The sequence below is a fragment of the Canis aureus genome, chromosome 11 (genome assembly GCF_053574225.1).
Source record: "Canis aureus isolate CA01 chromosome 11, VMU_Caureus_v.1.0, whole genome shotgun sequence".
Taxonomy (NCBI): Eukaryota; Metazoa; Chordata; class Mammalia; order Carnivora; family Canidae; genus Canis; species Canis aureus.
Window position 1 is genome coordinate 68828953 of NC_135621.1, and position 21450 is coordinate 68850402.

Consider the following 21450-nt stretch of genomic DNA (forward strand, 5'->3'; position numbering starts at 1 on the left):
CCTTCTCTCTCTCTCTCTCTCTCTCTCTTTCTCTCTTTCCCTCTCTCTCTCCCTCTCTCTAGCCTGGGGCTTGAATTTGCATGTCTAATTCATTTACTCACCATATTTGAATTGGCCTGAACAGATGTAAATCGGGAAGGATGGGAAAAACTGCAGTCATCAACAATGATTAATCAGCTGTTGCAGGCAGTGTCTTAAGGAGACTGGTAGGAGGAGGCATGGAAACCGAAAGGCCGTGTGTTTAGAAGCCTAATTGTCACATCAAGCATCATTGTCCCCATGCAACAACCACCACCTTATACATCACTTCCTGTTTTATGCAGCTCAAAAACATAGACTGAAGATTTATTTTTAATATGTTGACTTTATTTCTGAGCAAAGCATCGGTCATGTGTGTATTTTTCCATAGTCCCACCTTGGAGCATTTATGTAGACATTGTAAATAAATTTTGTGCAAAAAGGACTGGAAAAATGAACTGTATTATTGCAATTTTTTTTTTTTTGTAAAAGTAGCAGTTTGGTATGAGTTGGCATGCATACAAGATTTACTAAGTGGGATAAGCTAATTATACTTTTTGTTGTGGATAAACAAATGCTTGTTGATAGCCTTTTTCTATCAAGAAACCAAGGAGCTAATTATTAATAACAATCATTGCACACTGAGTCTTAGCGTTTCTGACGAAAACAGTTTGGATTGTATAATAACGCCAAGCCCAGTTGTAGTAACGTTTGAGTGCAGTAATGAAATCTGAATCTAAAATAAAAACAAGATTATTTTTGTCATGCTGACTCCACTGCTTGAAAAATTTGTTTACTGCCCCCCCAAATTTTTAATGATTAATGCAGTAAATAGGAAAATTAATTTTAGCTCCCTAAGACATATTTGTACTTGAACATTTTAACCACAAAGTAAATTATTTGATAATAGTCACTGATTTCTTTAAGCTGACTTAATGAACTCCTAATATCAGCAAATTTAAGGCCTGAGGGTACTAAACTAACTGTAGACTCAGATTGCATCCAACAGAATTACTCACCTAATATCAATGAAATTATTCTTGCACGTAATGGCAAACCTAAGTACAGAGGTAAGTCTTTTACTGAGAACGTTACCTAGGATGAGCAGTAGATGTTTATTAGGGAATTAACTCTGTGAATTGAAGAGACCAGACTTCAAAATCTAATTTTTATAAATATGCTCTATGTTCTCATTGGATAAAACTGGTTATTAACCAATTTTCCAGAACAGCTGTACAGAATTTCTGCATGGCAGCCAGCTAAATGGTACAAAATAACATGTTTAAGCTGGACTAGCTTATAATTTTATTTAAATAAAATTGCTGCTATAAAACGTGCTTCCCAAAGCTAAAGGGAAATATACAAATATTTTAATTAAGGCAAATCCTCGGTTTAAAAAAAAAAAATTCATCCTTTTAGGAGTGATTGCTTTGTAAACAAAGGATGGGTCAGAGGAGAGCGCCTTCAACTCCAGTCTGACTTTTCCGGCCCATGTCACCCTATAAACCCGCCCTGAACAATTCTATTTTCTATTTGAAAAGAGAAACCAGCTGTGGGTTGGGTTTACTAGGTGACGTGTGATTGACTGACTCACCTGCTGGAGCGCGGCGCGCATTCTCACCTTTTGTTTATTGGGCCTTGTCCCTAAACACGTGGGTGCGCGGCCCGGGACGGAGCTGGACCCTCGGCCGCCCCCACCCCCACCCCCACCCCCACCCCCACCCCCACCCCCACCCCCTAGGCCGGATTGTTTAAATTTCTCCTGCGGACCCGCTGGCAGTTCCTCGGCGACGTAAATAGTCCGTCTTAAGTGAGATAATTCTCTCTTGGGGGGGCTGGTTGCTAGCAGTGAACCACCATTTATTTACTTTAAAAATTCATAATAAACTTTATAAACTAACCCGTCCCTTTGCCCCTCCTCCCCAGTCCAGGCCTGGGTGAGTAGGGTATTTTCAGCCTTTATTCTTGACGGATGCTCCGGCCCGGGTGGGGGAGGGAAAGAAAGGGGAGGAGAGAGCAGGAGGAGGAGGAGGAGGAGGAGAGAGATATGGGAAGCGGCGGGGGCTGGGGGGCTGGGGGCGGAGAGGCGGGCGCCGGGGGAGACCTAGGGCGCCAGTGAGGGAGAATCGGGGAATATGGAGACTATGAAGATTCGAGATCCTTAGTGTCCAATGAACTAGAAAAAAAAAAAAAAAAAAAAAAAAAGTAGGATGCCCTGCGTCCTTCCCCTGCGTTCCCCGCTCCGCGTGGCGGCCTGGTGAGGGCCTGACTATGCTCCCGGCCTTTCTCCCCTGGCCTGGGCGTCCCCGCTCCCTTCTTAGCTTTTCCTCCTGCAAATTTCGGAGCCAGCTCCGACGTTATTGAGGACACTTACGGAAAGAAAGAAAGAACAGAGGTGCTGAGGGTGTTGCTGATGTTTCTTAAAAGGCAAAAACAAAACGCCCTCCTCTAAACAAGGGCACGCAATTGTACCTGCTTTTTTAAAAAAATTATAATTTTATGGGGGGGGGGGAAGCCCGCTGGTTGAGTGAGACTTTTTTTTTTTTAAGGCAGGATTTAAATATTTTTAAAAAAAATCAAAAATATTTTACCCTATCATATTTAATCAGCTGTAATTATAACACATTCGAAATGAATAATATGTCTTGACAGTATTTTTATTGTTATTGTTCATTGCATGATGTTCGACTGCTTTAGAAGCACAGGAAAGAGAAGTAAACGCGCTACAAATGGGGAATTACCCTCGTTTAGCATTAAAATTCATTTAGATAAAATTGCCACAAACATTTAAATGGGAAGATTAGTTCCCCCTCACGCCTTATTGCACTCGCTCAATGGTTCCGTTAAGAACATTTTACACGTTGGAAATTCCGTCTTCTCAGACGGCTTGCTGTTTCCTAGTTACCCACATTCAAAGCAAAGGCAGCAGCAAAGGCAGCCGCAGCAGCAGCAGCAGGAAAAAAAAAAAAAAAAGTTTTGGCAACTGGTCTGCAATTCATCCGCCGCTGGCCCCAGCCTCCCCCCTCCCCGGCAGCCCGCCCCCCACCCATCACCTTTCCCCACCCCACCTCTTCTCTCCCCATTAAGCAATTTGCTGAGCCCTGTCCTCCAGAAAACAAGTTGCTTGGTTGCACAGTATTTGAATATAATGTTAAAATACAAAGAAGCCAGTTCGTCCCTCTCGGGGTCTCCCCTCTGGGGCTGCGGCTGGGGGTGGAGGGCTGGGGTGGGGTGGGGTGGGGAGGGGAGGGGAGGGGGGGAGGGCGCTGACTTTCCTCCATCCCCTGCTCGGAGGCCACAAGGCACTTTTTTTTTTTTTTTTTTTTTTTGGCTTTCTTTTCTGCCAGGACATTTCCAGGAAATCCACCACTGTTTTCTGCCCGCATTAGAAACGCGTGAAAGAATTAGTTTGGAAAAGTCGGTGCAACGTCTAGCTTCTCCCTCGCCTTCTCCCCGGCGCTCTCCCTTCTTCCCCCTCCGCCCCCGCCCTCCCGCCCCCTCCTCCCCGCGCAGGGCCGCAGGAGCCCGGGAACGTCGGCTTCGACTGCCATCTTTTGGGGATTTGGAAAAACGACTCGGTAGGAAACGGAGGGAGGCGGAGGCGGAGGCGCGGGGGGTGGGGGGAAACCCCCTTATTATCCTGTGTCGGAACTGGCTCCCTTAATCTCATGCTTAAATATTTGATGTGGAAAAATTACCCATAAAATTAGTTACTAACAATTTCAAATTGAAATCACTTATCGAATTATAAACGCATTAAAGCTGTATGGATGGTATTAGGGTTTCCTCGGGAGGCAGCGGGTGTCTTCCCACCGGGCGCCCGGCCGCCGAGTTCCGCCCCGGGGAGGGCGGCGGGAGGCGCGCGCGGCGCTCGGGCGCGGGGTCCGGGCCGCGGGGACCGAGCGCGCGCCAGGCCCGGGCCGAGCCCCCCCTCCCCGCCCCTCCGGCCCCGCCGCCCCCGGAAACCTCCTAGGCGGGTCCGACGCTCCCGAGAAGGGAGAGCTCGCGCGCCCCAGGCCGGCGGGGCACCGACCCCCGCGGGCCGCCCCGTGCGCCCCCCTCCCCGGGCGCGGGGACCCCGGCCCGGACCCTGTGCCCCTGACCACGGCTCTCCCATTGGAGCGCGGGCCCCTGGGGGCGCCCCCACCCCCTCCCCGGGAGCGCGCTGTCTCCTCCCCGGCGCGACAGCAAAGTCAAGTGTCCTGGGGCCGCCGGGGCTCCGCGGGCGCGGTCGTGGGCAACCCGGGCCCCCTTCGTGCGGGACCCGGGGCTGCCCGCTGCCATCGCTCCCGGAGCGCCCCCGGGGCGCGGAGGGCGCGGGGACCCGGGCACGGGCTGCTGGGGACGCCCTGGAGCCCTTGCGGATGCCGGCAGGCCCTCCCTCGGCCCGCGGGAACGCGGTGAACACCTGGGTCGGCTCAAGCCCGCGGGTGGGCGCCGGGACGCGGGGGAGGGCCGTGGCACCGCGTGGCACCGCGTGGCCCGCACCCGCGCGCTCCCCTGCCCCCTCCCGCGCCCCCCCTGCGCGCCCGACTGTCAGGCGGTCCGCAGCTCTCGGGGTGGCCAGGTGCGCTGTGCACGGGGCTGGGGAGCCCCTCCCAGGTGAGGGAGCCGCCGGAAGGCGGAGGGGGTGCAAGGGGGGTGCAGGGGGGGTGCAGGGGGGGCGGGGGGATCCCTTTCTGGCCGGATCCGCCCGCCAGCGTGTCCGTAACATTCTCTCCCAAGGCGGAGCTGAAAAAGGAAAAACAAACAACACATTGAGCAATCAGTTCGCCACCGTTTGAATCTGGAAGAGTTTTGGCCCTAAAAACGGGCGCCCTGGGGGTCCCTGGCGGGGCGGGGGGGCTGGAGGACACTTGGGGCCGCGCCCCAGGGTCGCGCCTCCGCCCGCAGCCCCGGCGGGAGAGCCGGGCGCTGAAGCCCTGGAGACGGGGGTGCGCGCGCCGCCCGCCCGCCTTGGATGGGGCCCCGGGAGCCCCGACCCGGCCCGCCCGCGGGCGCGCTCACCTCTCCCCGTGAGGCGGTACGTGCACCACCCGAGCGACCATCTCCATCTCCAGGCGGAAAACGAGTCCCGGGACCGGGACGATTCGGGCAGCGGCGAATCGAGTCACCTGCTCGGCGGCCGCGCAGCCGGCTCTGCGCGCGGGGGCCCGGGGGGAGGCGCGCGGCGCTGGGGTCCCCCGCTCGGCGCCCCGCCTGCCCCGCGGGTCAGGAGCCCCGCGCCTGCTTCCCGCGGCCCCGAGGCTGGGCTCGCCCCGCTCGCCTCCCCCACGTCCTGCGCGCCCCGGGCACCCCCACCCCCCTACTCACACCTCTGCGCTCCCAGCCCCCTCCCTCCTCCCAAAGCGGCTCGCTCCCCTTCTCCACCGAGGGGCCCCGGGCTCTCACCCCCCACGCACCCCTACGCCCCGCGGCCTCAGGTCTTGCAACTCCAGCCTGGGTAACCTTTCGCCTTCTCGCGCTCGCCTGCTTCACCCAGAGACCTGCACACGGGTGGGTGGGGGCGCTCGGCGAGGCCCCCCCGGAAGCGCCCTGCTGGAGGGGGGGCCCCCTGGGGCCTCAAACAACCAGATGCCTCCGTCTGGGGGGAGAGCCCTGCGCCCCTGGGCGGTGCCACCTCCGGGAGACCCAGCAAAGCTGCAAGCGCCCCTGCAGACACCCCCCCTGCCCCCCAACTCTGGCTCCGAGCGGCGTCTGGCACCGCGGGGAGATGCAGGCGGGCCACGCGCCGCGTCCCCGCTGGCCGACCCACGAGGCGCCAGCTCGTCCTGGAGACTCAGTTTCCCCCGGACGGTCGTGGAAGCGGGGGAAACACAAGGCCAGGGCTGTGCGGACCCACGTACCCCACCCGACCGCGTTCTCCAGAGGTGCCTTTTCAGGTGGTCCCTAAACTGTGAAGGGCCCGCTTTGTGTGTTATCTACTGGGGGTGGGGATGGGGGAGAAGGAGACTCCCACCGCCCGCTCCCGTCTTTAATGTCTGAAATAACGAAATGCCTGTGTGGCAGCTGCTGCTTGAGCCAAAACTAACTCTTTGGAAGACGGAAAAGAGTGAAAGGCAAAGAAAGACTGTTCATTTTTTTTCCTTTGGTGCCGTTTGGGATGTCATCTGTTTCCTTGGCGACTGTGTTCAGCCCCCGGAGCCCCTGGGCTCCTGGATTGTTAGGGGGGAAAAAGCATGCTATTTCTGCACCGTCATTTATCACTGTCACCGCATAATGATTCCCCTTGCAGCCCCTTATTGATGTTTGTAATTGCATTATCTCATAAAGGAGGATGATCAATGAAACCGAGCCGTGCATTCTGGGGTCAGAGGAAGCCAAAGTACTGTTTGTCCCCTTTAATACAACAAGTACTCATTATCTTTAGGTCTGCATTCAAAAAATGATCTGATCTGGGGCTGACCCTGTCGGACATCCCAACACTTTTTAAAACGCGGTTTGTGTAACCTTTTGCTTAAATGCTAAATCAAGTACCTGTCTTGCATTTCAACGAAACAAGATGCTGAAACTGAATGGGAGAAGCGTTGCTTCCCTTTTCTTACTTTCTTTCTTTCCTTTTTTTTTTTTTTTTTTTTTTCCTGAGAGGGGTGCGGTCGTCTGTAGCCTCCCGCGATTTTACACTGCAACTGCTTAGTGCTATAGTGTAGAAAAAAGCAGCGCCCAACAACAAGGGACCCAAGTTCTCTAAGGAATGAAAAAAAAATGGGGGTGAGTGGGTAAAAGGTATCTGGGAGCATTTAACAAGGTCGCTACTAAAAGATCAGAATAAAACCACATCCGGTTTAATTAATAAGAGCTATAAACTGAGATAATTCCCCACGATTCTGCCCTCGCTGCTCGCTTTTACAGACTCATATCTCTTCGGTTTAGATAAATGACTTTTGTGCCTGTTCGATTCTCACAACAACAATAACTAAATCAGTTGCACGTTCTGTATCTAAAACCCTCTACAAACTCCAGCAAATAAAAAGAAGTTCATTTGTCTATTAAGGGAAGTATTTAGTTGAGCAGAAATGTCCCAGCAACGCTGAATGGAGTTCATGTAATCCCATGAAAATCAAGTCATCTTGTTGCACTGAAGTAAATGAAAAAATACAAAGGAGGAAAGGTCCAAGTGTAATTTTAAACTAAATGCATTATTGCACCGTCACAGTGAAAACGTGATTGTGTGGCTGGGAGGGAGTGGACAGCAACTCAGCTCACAGTTAACTTAAAGGTTTTAGAAAGGAAACAAGTATCCCAGGTTTGGTTATCATTTTAATTTGTGGAAAGAGGAGAAATGGAGATCATTCTAGTTCATCACGTCCATAAATTAGGGTGAAAAACCCCTCCAAAGACAAAGTAAAGCAAAGAGCTTATTTTAAGCATTGCAAGGCGGTATTACCAGAAAGACTGAGAAGTTCCCAGTCTTCTGAAGATGAATTTTCCTTATGTTAATGACTACCCACCCCCCTCCCCCCCAAAAAATAAATGACAGAAAGAAAAGAAAAAGGAGAGAAGGAAGGGAAGAAAAGACCGACCGAGTCTGTGGGCTTATTTTTCAAGTTTTAGAAATAATTTTAAATCCACAATATACATCAACATTTTAAAATAAAAAGATCTAAATGAAAAGCTCTCACCGAATGAGAAAATGAGTAGTTAAATAAAACAGAGTGTGTTCCTATAATTTGACACCTTGACCCGAAACCTTAAATCGAATGCTAACGATAACAAAGGGCTGAAATATTCCCATTTGGAAAAATAACTTTACTGATAAAACTAAGAGAAGTTTCGACTGTGTCGAAGTATCACTTAATTTTTCCCTAGGAGGCGGGTTCTTCTAAAAAGTATTATTTTCCAGCAATTCTATCAAATCACTTTGAAATAATATATGTTTTGTATTATTTAAATATTCTGGCACTTTCGTTCTTTGAAAGTGCTCAAAGTGAAATGGATATGCAGCGGCGCATATATTTAATATAAATGGTATCTTGTCGTTAACATAAAATATTAAAGGGAAAATAAACTTTGGGCTTTGTCAGTCGAGATAGAATTTTTTAGCATAATACCCTTTTTCAGAACACACAAATGGAACCCTTTGATTTTAACCAATCAACACAAGTCTTTCTCTTATTTGGTTGGGGATCTGGCTCCGTGTACGTTTTCTATTTTTAATATTTAGTGTTATAGCCCACGGTTAAAATAATGAAAAATTAGTCTCGTTTCAGAAATTATTTATTTATGGAACGAACATGATTAAAACATAAACACACACACAAACTGCAGCTGCAACAGAAAAAAAAAAACAACCTGATTTACGGTTATTAAATCTTTGATCGCCATGTTAATGTTTCTTTTTCTACCTTTCATTTGCATTTTAATCTATCGAATCTTTACAATTTTGCTGCCTCCTATTTCCATGATTGATTACAGATCTGAAATAAGAAAAACCAAGCCTAGCTTTTCTTTCTTTCTTTCTTTCTTTCTTTCTTTCTTTCTTTCTTTCTTTCTTTCTTTCTTTCTTTCTTTCTTTCTTTCTCTTCTTTCTTTCTTTCTTTCTTTCTCTTCTTTCTTTCTTTCTTTCTTTCTTTCTTTCTTTCTTTCTCCTTTCTTTCTTTCTTTTCTTTCTTTTTCTTTTTCTTTCTTTCTTCTTTTTTTTTTTCCTCTCCTTTTTTCTCTCCCCCTTCCTCCCCCCCCCCCCCGCTCCCCGGGTGGATTTCTGAAACTTTCTCTCAATGCTAATGTAGACAGGACAAATTAATTCTGCTCTTTTAAATGTCAAAGGTATAAATAAAAAATGTTTTCTGTCCCAAACGTGAATATTTTCCCAGCCGCCGGTTTCCGAGTCGTAAAAGCCCTTATCCCAGCCCAGCGCAGTGCACGGCGAGCTGCAGACGCGCGCTCGGCGGCGCGGATGCTCTAAGGGGCGCGTGGTTGGGGAGCAGGAAAGGTGAGGAGTTCATCGTCCCTGCAGCATCCTCCGCCGGCCTCGGGCCCCCCGTCCCTCTGCACCCCCCCCCCCGATTGGGGCCCGAGGGTGGCCGCGTCCCAGTCCCACCGTCGCCCCCGAGCCCGGCGGGGGCTCGCTGTGGCTCCAGGAGGTTTCTTGGCACAAGCAGTAGAAAGACAAAAGGGAGGCGACGCGGGGCTGTTTGTTTTCTCTCCCGGCCTACCCTGCCCCTTGGCCCCGGCCCCCGCCCCCGGCACCCCCCCCCCCCCCGCCCCGGCCCCGGCCCCGGCCCCGGCCCCGACGCGGCGCTCCGGGAGCCAGGCGCGGCTCGGGCTCCGCGGGGCTGCACGCAGGCTGCCCCCCTCCCCTCCCCTCCCCTCCCCTCCCCGCGGGGCCGCCTCCCCGAGCGCCCCCCGCCCGCCGGGAGCCGGTCCCAGGTGCGCGGGGGAGGCCGGCGGGGCGCGCGGGCAGGGACCCCCACGCCCCCGGGGCGCCTCCGCGGGGTCTCAGCGGCCGAGCGCGGCCCGACCTCGCGGGCGGCTCCAAGGGCCGCGCGGTGCCCCGGCGGGGATGGGGGCGCCGGGAGGAGCCGAGGGGCGGCCCCGCGCCCCCAGACCCCCGCGGGGCGCACGGGCGGTGGGGCGACGGCGCCCGGAGGCCGCGGAGCCGGACAGTGCGCGCAGCGGCGCCCTGGGGGCTGGGGAGCACCCGGGGGCTGGCCGGGGGCGCGGGGGCGCGGGGGCACCTTCCCGGGACCCGAGGGGGAGTCGGCGCCCCCATCCCCCGAGACCCCAGGGGACCTGCGGCCTGGAGATGGGGGGCCTTCGTTCCCGGGGATGCGCGGGGGCACCGGGGACACCTTCCCCGGACCCCAGGGGGACCTGCGGCCTGGGGGGAGCCGTCGTTACCGGGGATGCGCGGGGGCGCGGGGGGCACCTTCCCCGAACCCCGTGGGGGAGTCAGTGCCCCCCACCCTGAGACTCCACGGGGACCTGCGGCCTGGAGCTGGGGGGCCTTCGTACCCGGGGATGCCCAGGGGGGCACCTTCCCCGGACCCCGTGGGGGAGTCAGCGCCCCCCACCCTGAGACCCCACGGGGACCTGCGGCCTGGAGCTGGGGGGCCTTCGTACCCGGGGATGCCCAGGGGGGCACCGGGGTCACCTTCCCCGGACCCCATGCGGGAGTCAGCGCCCCCCATCCCCAAGGCCCCACGGGGACCTACGGCCTGGGGAGGAGGGGCCTTCGTTACCGCGGATGCGCGGGGGCACCGGGGTCACCTTCCGTGGACCCCGTGGGGGACTCGGTGCCCCCATCCCCGGAGACCCCACGGGGACCTGCGGCCTGGGGGGGGGCTTCGTTACCGGGGATGCGCGGGGGCGCGGGGTCACCTTCCCTGGACCCCGTGGGGGAGTCGGCGCCCCCCACCCCCGAGACCCCACAGAGACCTGCGGCCTGGGCGGGGGGGGGCTTCGTCCCCGGGGCCGCGGGGCGCCTAACGGATCGCAGAGGGGCGCGGGGAAGACGTTTGATCCGGGCCCGACCCTTTGTCTTGAAGCGGATTAGGCAGCCGGAGAAATAGGAGGAAAAACAGAAAGTCTAGACAGGAAAACTTATTGTGTTCACAAAATATAAAAATGAACCGAGCCGGTCTGGTACCTGGAGGGTGAAGATAGATCCTTGTAGACAAGTGCGAAGACAAGACGGGGAAGATTTAAAGTGAAAGAAACGGCAGATTATTAAGAAAGTAATAGTAAGGTGTCCCATACACTACAGTTTTATTGTTGGGTAGTAACTACCCGATTTATTTATTGCCGGGGCTATATAATAGAGATAATGACCACAAACTCAAGATAAATTCTCAGGCGCCCAGCTGGACAATTCTTTTTTATTTAAGAGAGCGCGCCTGAAAGGTGAGCCTCATCTCCTCCCCTCCTGGAGGATCCGTCTTGCTTTCCAGCGCATTATGAGCCTGACATGCAAATAAATAAGTGCTGCGGGCTCTGTGGGTAGGCCCCGCGGGATTTATCTCAGGTGTGAGGGGAACATACACGGAATATGAATTTCCCCAGGAGCAGCGGGGATTCCTCCCTCGGCCTCCCCTTCCCGCCCAGCTGTCCTGCCGGTGGCCCTCCCTGTCCCCTGATGACAGCAGTGACCGCCCTGTCTCGGCTCCCGGTTCCCGGACACACGGGTCTGGGGAGGGCGGGAGGCCGGGGGAAACCCGCAGACACCTCCCCAAAGCAGGTTGACCCCCTGGGACTGCGGCCAGGGGCGCGGCGACAAAGGGGAGGTGGGTTTGTAGGTAGGACTCCCAGGAGGGGCCGCCCTGGGAAGCCTGCTGACGTGGTTTGGAAACCTGCGAAATGGTGCCCAAGTTGGCCGTCCCGGTCGGGTCGGGTTGACAGGCCCCAAGGGGAGCCAGAAGGAGCCCGGACTCCCCTGGGGACCTGTCCGCCTTTCTTGGCCTCAGTTTCTCTCCCTCCCTCGAGCCAGGCAGACGGAGCCACAGTCAGGGATGGAGTGACCCCGGGCCTGGCTCGCCCGCCGCCAAGGTCAGGAGGGGGCGGGCGGAGGCCTCAGGTGTTGGCTCTGGTGACCCGCTGCTGGTGGCTGCAGTAACAGTCACCCCGCCTCTGAGAAGCCGACCTCCTCCTCCTCCCCCTCCTCCTCCTCCCCCCCAGGGACTTCTCTCCCCCCACCTGCGCCCTGCACCTCACAATTCAGCCCGGCCAACCCCCCCCCCCCCAACATGAAGTCAGCATCCTCTTCTGGGTGTCTTGCCTTCTAGCTCATTTTTGGGGTGACCTTCAGACATAGAGTGTCGCAGCCCCACAATCACCACTTCTGTTCAGAACTTCCCTTCCTCTGGGTTTGCCGGGGAGAGAGCACACCTTACACCTTACACCTTACACCTTACACCTTACACTTTACACCTTACGGGGACTGGGCGGGAGGAGAGCAACCAGCAAGCGGGAGGGGGCGGGTGGGGCGAGAGGGAAAGGGGTGCGGGGCTGGGGACCCGGAGCCAGCAGCGGGGTGCGGGTGCTGGGGCGGGAGCCAGGAGGGAAGGGGGATCTGAGAGAAGGGAGAGAAGAGGCTGCTTCTGTAATTCGGCGGTTTGTAGGAGGGATGATATGATGAGGCTGAGAAGGAGGACAGTCCTCGTCAATCTTTTACAATATTGGTGTCATTCGAGCACAACTTTATCTTTGAACCAGAATATCTGTTTCAATGATTTCCATAAGCACATAAATTATAATCTTCAGAGCCTTCAATATTTCTTTCTGTACTTTATTAAGTGTTATTGCAGAGGCCATTTATGAAGTGAATGATTCAACTTTTAATCTTTTGAACATTAAAGTGTATTCCACTGAGTTTCCTTTTCCAAATAATCTAAAATAACAAAAAGAAACTAAGCTCATTACATGAACAAGTGACAAGCGTTTTGCTCTCAGCCTGGCAAGTTGCCTCACTCACTTCAAAGGATGATAAACTAATTGTTTCCAGAGTTTATAAGTAATTAAGCTATTATTTGGGGAATTTATGTAGCAGTTTTATTCACCATAGAACTTTCCAGTGAGAATAGCCAAAGACAAGTCTTCAAAAATACCAAAATTTTAACAATTAAAAAGTCTGTCCTTTTTGATAATAATGAAAGCTATTTTTATTTTTAAAAGCAGTGGAAAATGTAAGCAAATGTAGTTTTCTTCCAAAGTATATGATAGGTAGAGGTCATTATGTGTAATTAATGCTGAAAGGAAAATGAACATGTAATGGCTTCCAAAGATTAAAACATCTGTAACTATCAAGTTTTAAAAAGTTAATTTTTAAAATCATTCAGCTTGATTCATCTCAATATGTCTGGCAGGAAAAAAAAATACGCCCTTTTAGGATTCCATATGGAAAGTTTAAAAACTTAAATAATTTTAGTATTTTAATCAACTTTTGATGCCTGGACAATAAGAATTAATGCCAAGGAATGTTAAGTGCTTGCATTTCCCTGATTTTGCAACAGAGAGATGTACTTACTTATTCACCCTTAGATTAAAATGAAGAGACTACTTCAAAAAAATCTTTTCAAATGCATTAAATTCAAACAAACATTATTTCTCTAGTTCAACCCATGTTTGTCATTTTTAAATAACACGGTCTGCCCAAAATAAAACAGTGTTCATTAAGGGAAAAAGTAAGGCTTTATAAGGAAGTGATGAATTATTCTGTAAATTTCAGCAAACTATATGACACTTTAGTTTAATAGACATATTGTTTATACACGCAGCAATGTGCTATTTTAACATATTGTTTTCCATCCAGATTTTTTTTTTCCTTTGGAAATGAGCATGTTTGGTTGTCACATGAAGGAGTTAGAAATTAATAGAATTTTCGTGTTAGAAGGAAATATCTTTGGAGAATCGCATCGAGATAGAAATGTGAGGATCCGAGTAAAGGGCTGTAGGAGCTTGTTTGAAGTAAGAGACGTGTTCTGGAAGTTACCTACAAAAACTGGGAACATAAAAAAAAACAAAAACAAAAACAAAAAACCTGGGAACATGAGCTGGTTCAAGATCCATTCCCCTCACCACAAAAAAAAAAAAAAAAAAAAAAAAAGTGGGAATTGGCTCTAAGGGTCTTACAAAGAAAATACCGAAGTCCTAGCTACTTGTTTTAAGGAAAACGTCTCCAAAGCAAGCCCGGGGTGGAGTTGGCCGGGAATGGCATTCGACTCAAGGTCGGCGTCGAATTTGTGGCATTTGTGTAAGCCGGGGCAGTTTAGATGTGTCGTCGTGTCACCGTGTCTGACTCAATGTCCACTGCCCTTATTCCACTGGACTCACATTGTTAAAGACCCAGAGCCCCGCAGCAACCCGTGAGGAGTAACCCAACGCCACTAACGCCGCAGTGACTGACCTTCCGGAGGCCGGGTGCCCTTGGACTCCCTTCAGGACACTCAGCTATTGAAAATGAGCTCGTTCCGGGAAGACAGTGGTGACTCTGTTGCAGTGGCACCTGTGGCATCTCACACCACACCTGGGCCGGACCTCGCCAAGACGGCCACCACCCGTGATTCGCACCCAGAGCCCGAAGGCGGCTCCAGGCACATTCTGTAACATGAAACACGCTATTCTGATCAAGGGCGAATGACATCTCTTTGCACATCCCTCCACAGGCTTCAGGAGGTGACTAGAGGCCTCTTTGAGGGTTTCTTTGCAGTAAAAATATTTCCCTATTAAGGGGTGCTGCCCTGACTCTATGTTAAAGCTTAATGGTCAGAGATTTCATGGTGTGTTGAGTTCAAGATGTCCATGCCGATACCACCCAGAGAGAGAAATGCTGTCGTCCCCGACCTATGCACACGTTGGAAAGGGGTGTTGGGGTGCAGGTGGCGGGGGGTGCTGACGCAGTGGCCGGACTTCTCGGCACTCCGTGTAGTTGTCCTGACTCCATCACTCGAGCATGATGCGCTTTATCTTCGTCGGATCTTTTTCCCAATCACTAAGTGACATTAATATATTTCTGCCTTACGGGATCCCTGGGTGGCTCAGCAGTTTAGCACCTGCCTTTGGCCCAGGGCGTGATCCTGGAGTCCCGGGATTGAGTCCCATGTTGGGGTCCCTGCATGGAGCCTGCTTCTCCCTCCTCCTGTGTCTCTGCCTCTCTCTCTCTATGTCTATCATGAATAAATTAAAAAATATGTATATATATATTTCTGCCTCGTGAATCACTCCGCAGAGCACAGCACGCCAAGGCACTGCGGTACATTCTATGGGCTGTCGGGATAAAGTCCGCCTCTCCAAGAGCTCCAGAGTTCTTTCCAGAGGAGTCCTGACTCCTAAGAGATATTTCTCTGTCCTCAAGTCTCTACGGGCCTCTAAGAATTCTGAGATGTTTTGCTTTGATTTTCCCCATCTGGCCACCAGGAGTAAAATGACGGTCCCTCGTCGTTCCAAAGAATTAGCCGAGAGCAATTAATACATCTTTCGATTAAGTGGCTTCACAGAAATGAAAGGTGACTTGTCCGCTAATCATGGACAGCGATCCAGGAGGCTGGAAACTGCGCGAAGAGAAGAGCGGAGCCCAACGGCTGGAACCTTCCCCTTTAGTGGAAGAAAACGAATCCACAGATACGCTAGTTTTCGTTTAAATTCCGTATTATTCTGCTCAGGCTCTTGCCTTACTTCTTTATAGATTCCTAGCATATTACGCTGAATCCTTTTTAAGAATGAAAAAAGATTGTGTGTGTGTGTGTGTGTGTGTGTTATAAACTCTTGAGCACCTAATGTGCCCTGAGCAGTGAGCGGGACACGGGGGTCACCGGGATTAACAGGACATTGTCTCTGCCCTCAAAGGCTCATTGAAGGGTGGGGTGGATAAGAAAGTCACAATCCCAACCCCTGGCAGTATGCACGGGTGCTGTGGGAGCAAAGTCACACCCACAACCTGGGGAGAGGGAGCCCCCAGAAGCCTTTGTGACAGGCCAGGGTGAGGCGAGGTAGATCAGGACGTGTTTTCACATCTGAGTTAGGCCAAGGAACGGAAGCCACTGTGAGCGCACACGAGGGAGAGTCTAGTGCGGGGGGATTGGCTACACGGGACACAGAGGCTGCAAAGGTAGCCAGGTGGCAATAAGGGACCAAACACTGAGCCGTCACAAGGAGCTTTGGTCCCATGTTAACTGGAAGGACGAGGGCGCAGCTGCCAGAGGCCTGGGGTTACTCGGTAGAAGGAATAACCAGGCCGGGCGAGCCCAGCGGGGCTGCGGCTACGGAGGAGCTACAGGAGAGAGAACTTGGGGGTCCTGTCTCTCTACTGTCAGCAGTACCGCTTGTGGCCGAAGCCAGCAAGGGACCAGCCGACAGGGACCCAGGGAACACAAGATCGGGGTCCCCATCCTGCAGCGCAGAGCAGGTGCCAGCTTCGAAGCTCCCAGTTCCAGGGGCGCCATAGTTTCCAGGCCCACGTGATGTGCACATGCTCTTATTCTCTTCTTCCAAATGAAGAGTGTTATTGTTCATTTGGCGGTTGGTTGGTTGGTTTGGGGCTGTGGAAGGAGGGGAGGGATGCCCCAGGCACGGGCCTGAGCTGGGGGACCAAGGGGCTCATGTAGGGAATGCCGAGCTGGCCAGTGCGGCCGCAGCAGAGGGCCAGGAGGAGGTGTAGGCGGCCGCGAGTTGGAAACTGTCACGTTGAGGACGTGAAATAACTGGTGGCACCTGTAGCAGCTCCACTTGTGGGCGAGCGTCATGGCCCCGAGGCCATGGGAGTTCAGATTAGGGGGCTGGCGAGGAAGCCCCCTTGGCCACCTTGGGTTCGCTTAGACCAGGATCTCATTCAGCCACAGAACTAGTGAGGACACCGATGCAGTCATCTTCGGGAACGTGCTAGAAATTGTTCACCAACTCCACGGAGACATTCCGGGGGCCACTTCCACGCTTGGAGGGCTAACTCTGAGACTTTTCCCCACTCCCACAAAATAGGAATAGCTTGGTCCATGATCTCATGGATGTTAACCTCGTCAGTGACAGTTTGAGGCAGGTAGGAGAAGCAGGTGGGAGACAGGAACCAGCCAGGAGGCTGTCGTGAGCATGGCGGGGACCAGGGGCGAGAGTGGAGTGTATGGAGAGGCGCCCATGAGATGGGAGGCTACTGTGAATTCTGGGGGGGGGGGGTGAGGCATAAAGAGAAGATGGAAATAATGACAAGATTGTGGTCTGGAAAGCTAGGCAGGTTGTGCTTCCATTGGTTGGACAGTCCTTTTACAAGAAGGGACATACTAGAAAGAAAGACGAAAACTTTGTTTTAGGCATGTTGAGTGTTAAGATGCTTATGGGTTATCAATAAGATAAGATTTAGAGGCGCTCATTAGGAGGATGAAGACCTGGGTCTGTATTTTGTAGAGAAGTCTGGAAGATGCCAGTTTGGGAGGAGCTGCTGGAGTAGATGAGGTCATTCGGGATCAGGTTCAAAAAGTTTATGGTCACCATGAGATGTCAACTCACGCCTGTTAGACCAGCCAGTCTCAACAAGACAAGAAGTATCAAGTGCTGGCGAGGATGTGGCGCAAAGAGAACCCTCCTGCACGGTTTACGGGAGAGTGAGTGGGTGCGGCCAGTATGGTGGCTCCTCAAGAAGCTAAGAATGGACTTCCCACAGGATCCAGGAATTTTATTTCTGGGTATTTATCAGAAAAACACAAAAACACTGACTCAAAAAGATCTCTGCGACCCCCTGTTGACTGCAGCCTTATTTACAAATAGCCAAGACCTAGCTGCTCCCTGCAGGTCTGTGGATGGGGATGGATGGATGGATAGATGGATGGATGGATGGATGGGTGGATGGAGGGATGGGTGGATGGGTGGTTGGGTGGATGGGTGGGTGGATGGGTGGGTGGATGGATGGATGGATGGATGGGTGGGCGGATGGATGGATGGATGGATGGATGGATGGATGGATGGATGGGTGGATGGGTGGATGGGTGGATGGATGGATGGATGGATGGGTGGATGGAGGGATGGGTGGATGGGTGGATGGGTGGGTGGATGGGTGAGTGGATGGATGGATGGATGGATGGGTGGGCGGATGGATGGATGGATGGATGGATGGATGGATGGATGGATGGAGGGATGGATGGATGGATGTGTGGATGGAGGGATGGGTGGATGGGTGGGTGCATGGGTGGATGGGTGGGTGGCTGGATGGATGGGTGGATAGGTGGGTGGAGATACACACAGTGGAGTGTGACTCAGCCATAACGAAGAACAGAATCTCACCATTTGCGCCACCGCGGATGGACCTGCGAGGATTGTGCCAAGGGAACTAGGTGAGGCCGAGGAGGGCACGGACGGTCAGATCTCACTTATAGGTGGAATCGAAAACCAAAACCAAAACCCCAAAACCATGCTCACAGCTACAGAGAACCGACTGTGGATGCAGGGGGCAGGGGCTTGAGGGTTGGCAAACTGGGTGAAGGGGGTTGGAAGGAGCAGACCTCCAGTTATACGTAGGTCACAGTTGCGTAATGAGTAGCACAGTGACCCTGGGCGATCCTGTTGTGTTCTGTAACTACATGTGGTGATGACCGTCGACTGGCCCTGTTGTGTGGTCACCTCCCAGCACACACGGGGGTCGCATATGCCGGACACCTCACCCTGACGTGATAGTGCACGTCAGTGATGCAAGTTTGCGGAGAGAGAAGGGTAAGGAGCAGGGCTGTGGATAAAGGGAACATGGAGGGGGAAGGAAGTGAGAGTTCAAAGACGGGAAGGACGTGCCCACACTTGTCTAGGGAGCGGCAAGATGAGGAAGTGTCGAAGTTGCCAGAAGGAGGTGGTCAGTAACGGGGAACTGAGCTGTGACTGGGCGGCGGGGTGTCCTGGCTCCAGGCCCGGGATGGCCGAGGACACAGTGGAGGTGGCCCACGCCCGGCGGCCTTCACATTCTGGTTAGAGATGCGGGGAGTGCTGCCCCTCGCTGAGATATGAAGATGTAGGGGAGTGGCCGGGCTTCAGCTCGGAGCGCCCCCCATCTATCCTGCCCAGGGCCCCCCGTTCTGGACAGACCAGTGAGGAACCAGAACTGAAACTCAGCCGCAGGGTTGCCAGAAACAGGGTCACCTGCTGGGTGGAGGACTTTGCTGCCCATGAACAAAGTCACTCTTTCTTCCTCCCTGCCTGCCTTCCTTCCTTCCTTCCTGCCTTCCTTCTTTCTTTTTTTTTTTTAAAGATTTTATTTATTTATTCATGAGAGAGACAGAGAGAGAGAGAGGCAGAGACCCAGGCAGAGGGAGAAGCCGGCTCCCCGCAGGGAGCCCGATGTAGGACTCGATCCCAGGACCTCGGGGTCATGCCCTGAGCCCAAGGCAGACGCCTCATGGACCCAGGCGCCCTCTCTCCTCTTACACAATTGACAAATGGCAGAGTCACCCATTTCCCTGGTGGGTCCGTAACCCATCATCATGCGGAACAGGGACTCCGGGCTGCAGTCCCTCTGGGTGCCTGGAGATGAGGAGCGGAACTCCGGAGGTCCCCACACAGCACCAGCCCGCTGGCAGGTGGTGGGCCCTACCCACACGCTCTGCGCAGGGCACGCCCCTGGAACACGTTGTCTTTGTCATTGACTGAGTCGTGTACTTTTATACCCGGGAGCTTTTTGATTTGTTGGTCATAGAAACAAAGAGAAATGATGATCTGGTTGGTAACAGGGCCAGCTGGGCCATGGGCTCCAGTGAGCAGATGCAAGTAAATATCTGGCGTCTTGCCCTTGTCTTTTTGAACCAAATGAAATTAGAAAGCTCCCAAATAGGTAAATGCTGCAATCGGAGCAAACCGCTACCTCTAAACTTACAGTGTGGGACAGAAACAGGGTCCAAGGGGAACTCAAATGACACCGGTTTGGGGAAAATCTGAAACCCAGCTTGGTTTGGGAAGCCACTCAAATCTTTTTTTTTTTTTTTTTAATATATACATTTTTATTTATTTATTTATTTATTTATTTATTTATTTATTTATTTTAAATTTTTATTTATTTACGATAGTCACACACACACACACACACACAGAGAGAGAGAGAGAGAGAGAGAGAGGCACAGACATAGGCAGAGGGAGAAGCAGGCTCCATGCACCGGGAGCCCGACGTGGGATTTGATCCCGGGTCTCTAGGATTGTGCCCTGAGCCAAAGGCAGGCGCTAAACCGCTGCGCCACCCAGGGATCCCTATACATTTTTTATTTAAATTCAATTTGCCAACATATAGTACAACACCTGAAGCTTGCTGCAGCTTGGATCCAAACCTCCCATGAACAGGCTGAGGCTTCAGGCCGCAGGAGTGTTGATGAGCTTACTCGTGTCCCCCCCACCCCAGGACTCCCCCGCCAACAATCCATACGTCAAAGCCCGTAACTCCCAATATCTCAGAATGTGACTGAATTCGGGGTTGGGGCCTTTAACCAGGTAATTAAGATTTATTAAATGAGGTCACATGGGTGGGCCCTAACCCCACAGAACTGATGTCCTTAAAAGAAGAGGACATTTGGACGCAGAAGAGACATCAGAGAAGAGGACCGTGTGAAGATCCAGGAAGAAGGGAGCCATCGACAAGCCAAGGAGAGCGGACTCGGAAGAAATCAAACCCACCAATGGCTTGACTTTGGATTCCACGCCACCAGACCTGCGAGAGAATAAATTTCTGTTGTCTACCTCCGCTGTGTTGTCTCCCCTTGCCCCTGTCGGTGGTATTTTGTTAGGGCAGCACTAGCAAACCAGGACAGGGACAGTTAGTTCAGATCTCTCAACTGTTGGAGAAATAGTAGACGCATCAGTTTTGTTTTGTTTTTTTTTAACATAAAAACAAACGTGCGAGAGGTCTGCTAAGAAAATCCTGCGTTTACCTCCATTTTGTTTATTTACCAAATTTATCAAACCCTTTAGCAGTTCTGATCGTAGGAGGTGATTTCATCCCTCGTCTCTGCCCCTGGCTTTTCTGAAACTCGTCCACCGCCTCGTGCATCCGCACCCACCTGAACGCTACTGGAGTCGTTTGTAACATCCAGTAGGTTTCAAAGGACAGTGCTGCCTTTTTTTTTTTTTTTTCTTTTCTTTTTTTTTTTTTTTAAATGCAGTTTTGGTTATGGAGTCTGTAGTCTGTTCACGTTTCATTGGGATTAAACCTGCATCTGAACACAAAGGTTAAGTTAATGGTTTCACTCCCTTCATCCCTGTGAAATTTAGGCCAGTCATCCTGGCTGGTTAATTCTCTTTAGTATTTAAAACAGCTCGGATTGATTCTAACGTTTGGCACTTTCAATTATTCAATTCAATTATTATTTCAATGATTTTCTAAAATTCTCTTAGGCACATGATGTTGACAAGAGACTCTCCATGGCATCAGGTTGTATGTCTCTGTGAATAATGTGTTGGTATCAGAGTCTCCCAGAAATGATGCAGAAGGACCCAAAACAGCCCCGACTTTGTTTTGTGACTCTGTTAGTCGCTGTTGACTTAGAACGATCTGTTGTGAATTGTAGAGTCTGCCTTAGAAACAATGGCAGGTGCTGTACTGAACCTGATGGATGGGGGTGAGAGGTGGATGTTTATTAAGTGTTTATGTCCCGTGAAGCTTTCTGTCATTGCTCTTGGGAATAACACTGGGGACTGGGAGTTGGGAGGCTCTAGGAATGAATCCTGGCATTCTCACTTACTACACGGCTTGGGTGAAGTCAGTCATGGTGAGCATCGGTTTATTCACTTGTGAAATAGGGATGAATGCTGTGTGTCAAGCCTGCCTTACGGGTGTTTTTGAGAATAAAATTAAAGAATGTCTTTGTGGTGCTTTTTATTTTTTATTTATTTAAATTCATGCAGCCAACACACAGCGCAGGGTTGGTCCCGGGTGTGGAATTCAACAGTGCACGGGTCGCTCATCACATCACGTGCCCTCCTTGATGCCCGTCACCCAGTTACCCCGTCCTCCCACCACCTCCTCGCCAGTGACCCTCGGATTGTCCC

General features: G+C 52.0%; 2 protein-coding genes and 1 long non-coding RNA gene across 8 annotated transcripts in view; 2 read left to right on the forward strand and 1 right to left on the reverse strand.

Moving 5' to 3' along the window:
• Positions 1–21450, forward strand: part of MEIS1 (Meis homeobox 1) — a 165081-nt gene that overhangs the window by 134984 nt on the left and 8647 nt on the right. For 4 of the 6 annotated variants that reach the window (XM_077915670.1, XM_077915662.1, XM_077915671.1 and 1 more), the window contains one exon: positions 1–783. This exon is cut by the window's left edge and continues 769 nt beyond it. The exons of 1 other annotated variant lie outside the window; for it this stretch is intronic. The gene's annotated coding sequence lies outside the window, so the exon portion shown is untranslated. Of the gene's footprint in view, positions 784–3365; positions 3739–21450 lie in introns of those variants that run through there. One more of the 6 variants, XM_077915666.1, reaches the window with a different exon arrangement.
• On the reverse strand, positions 3966–5197 carry LOC144324296 (uncharacterized). The gene is made up of 2 exons (XM_077915661.1): positions 5026–5197; positions 3966–4749 (listed from the first exon to the last, which is right to left on the reverse strand). The coding sequence occupies exons 1-2, from the start codon at positions 5070–5072 to the stop codon at positions 4437–4439; spliced, it is 360 nt and encodes a 119-aa protein (XP_077771787.1). The 5' UTR covers positions 5073–5197; the 3' UTR covers positions 3966–4436.
• LOC144324297 (uncharacterized) lies at positions 8806–14646 on the forward strand. Its single transcript, XR_013389823.1, has 2 exons — positions 8806–8950; positions 13265–14646. It is a non-coding gene; the product is annotated as an uncharacterized LOC144324297 (long non-coding RNA).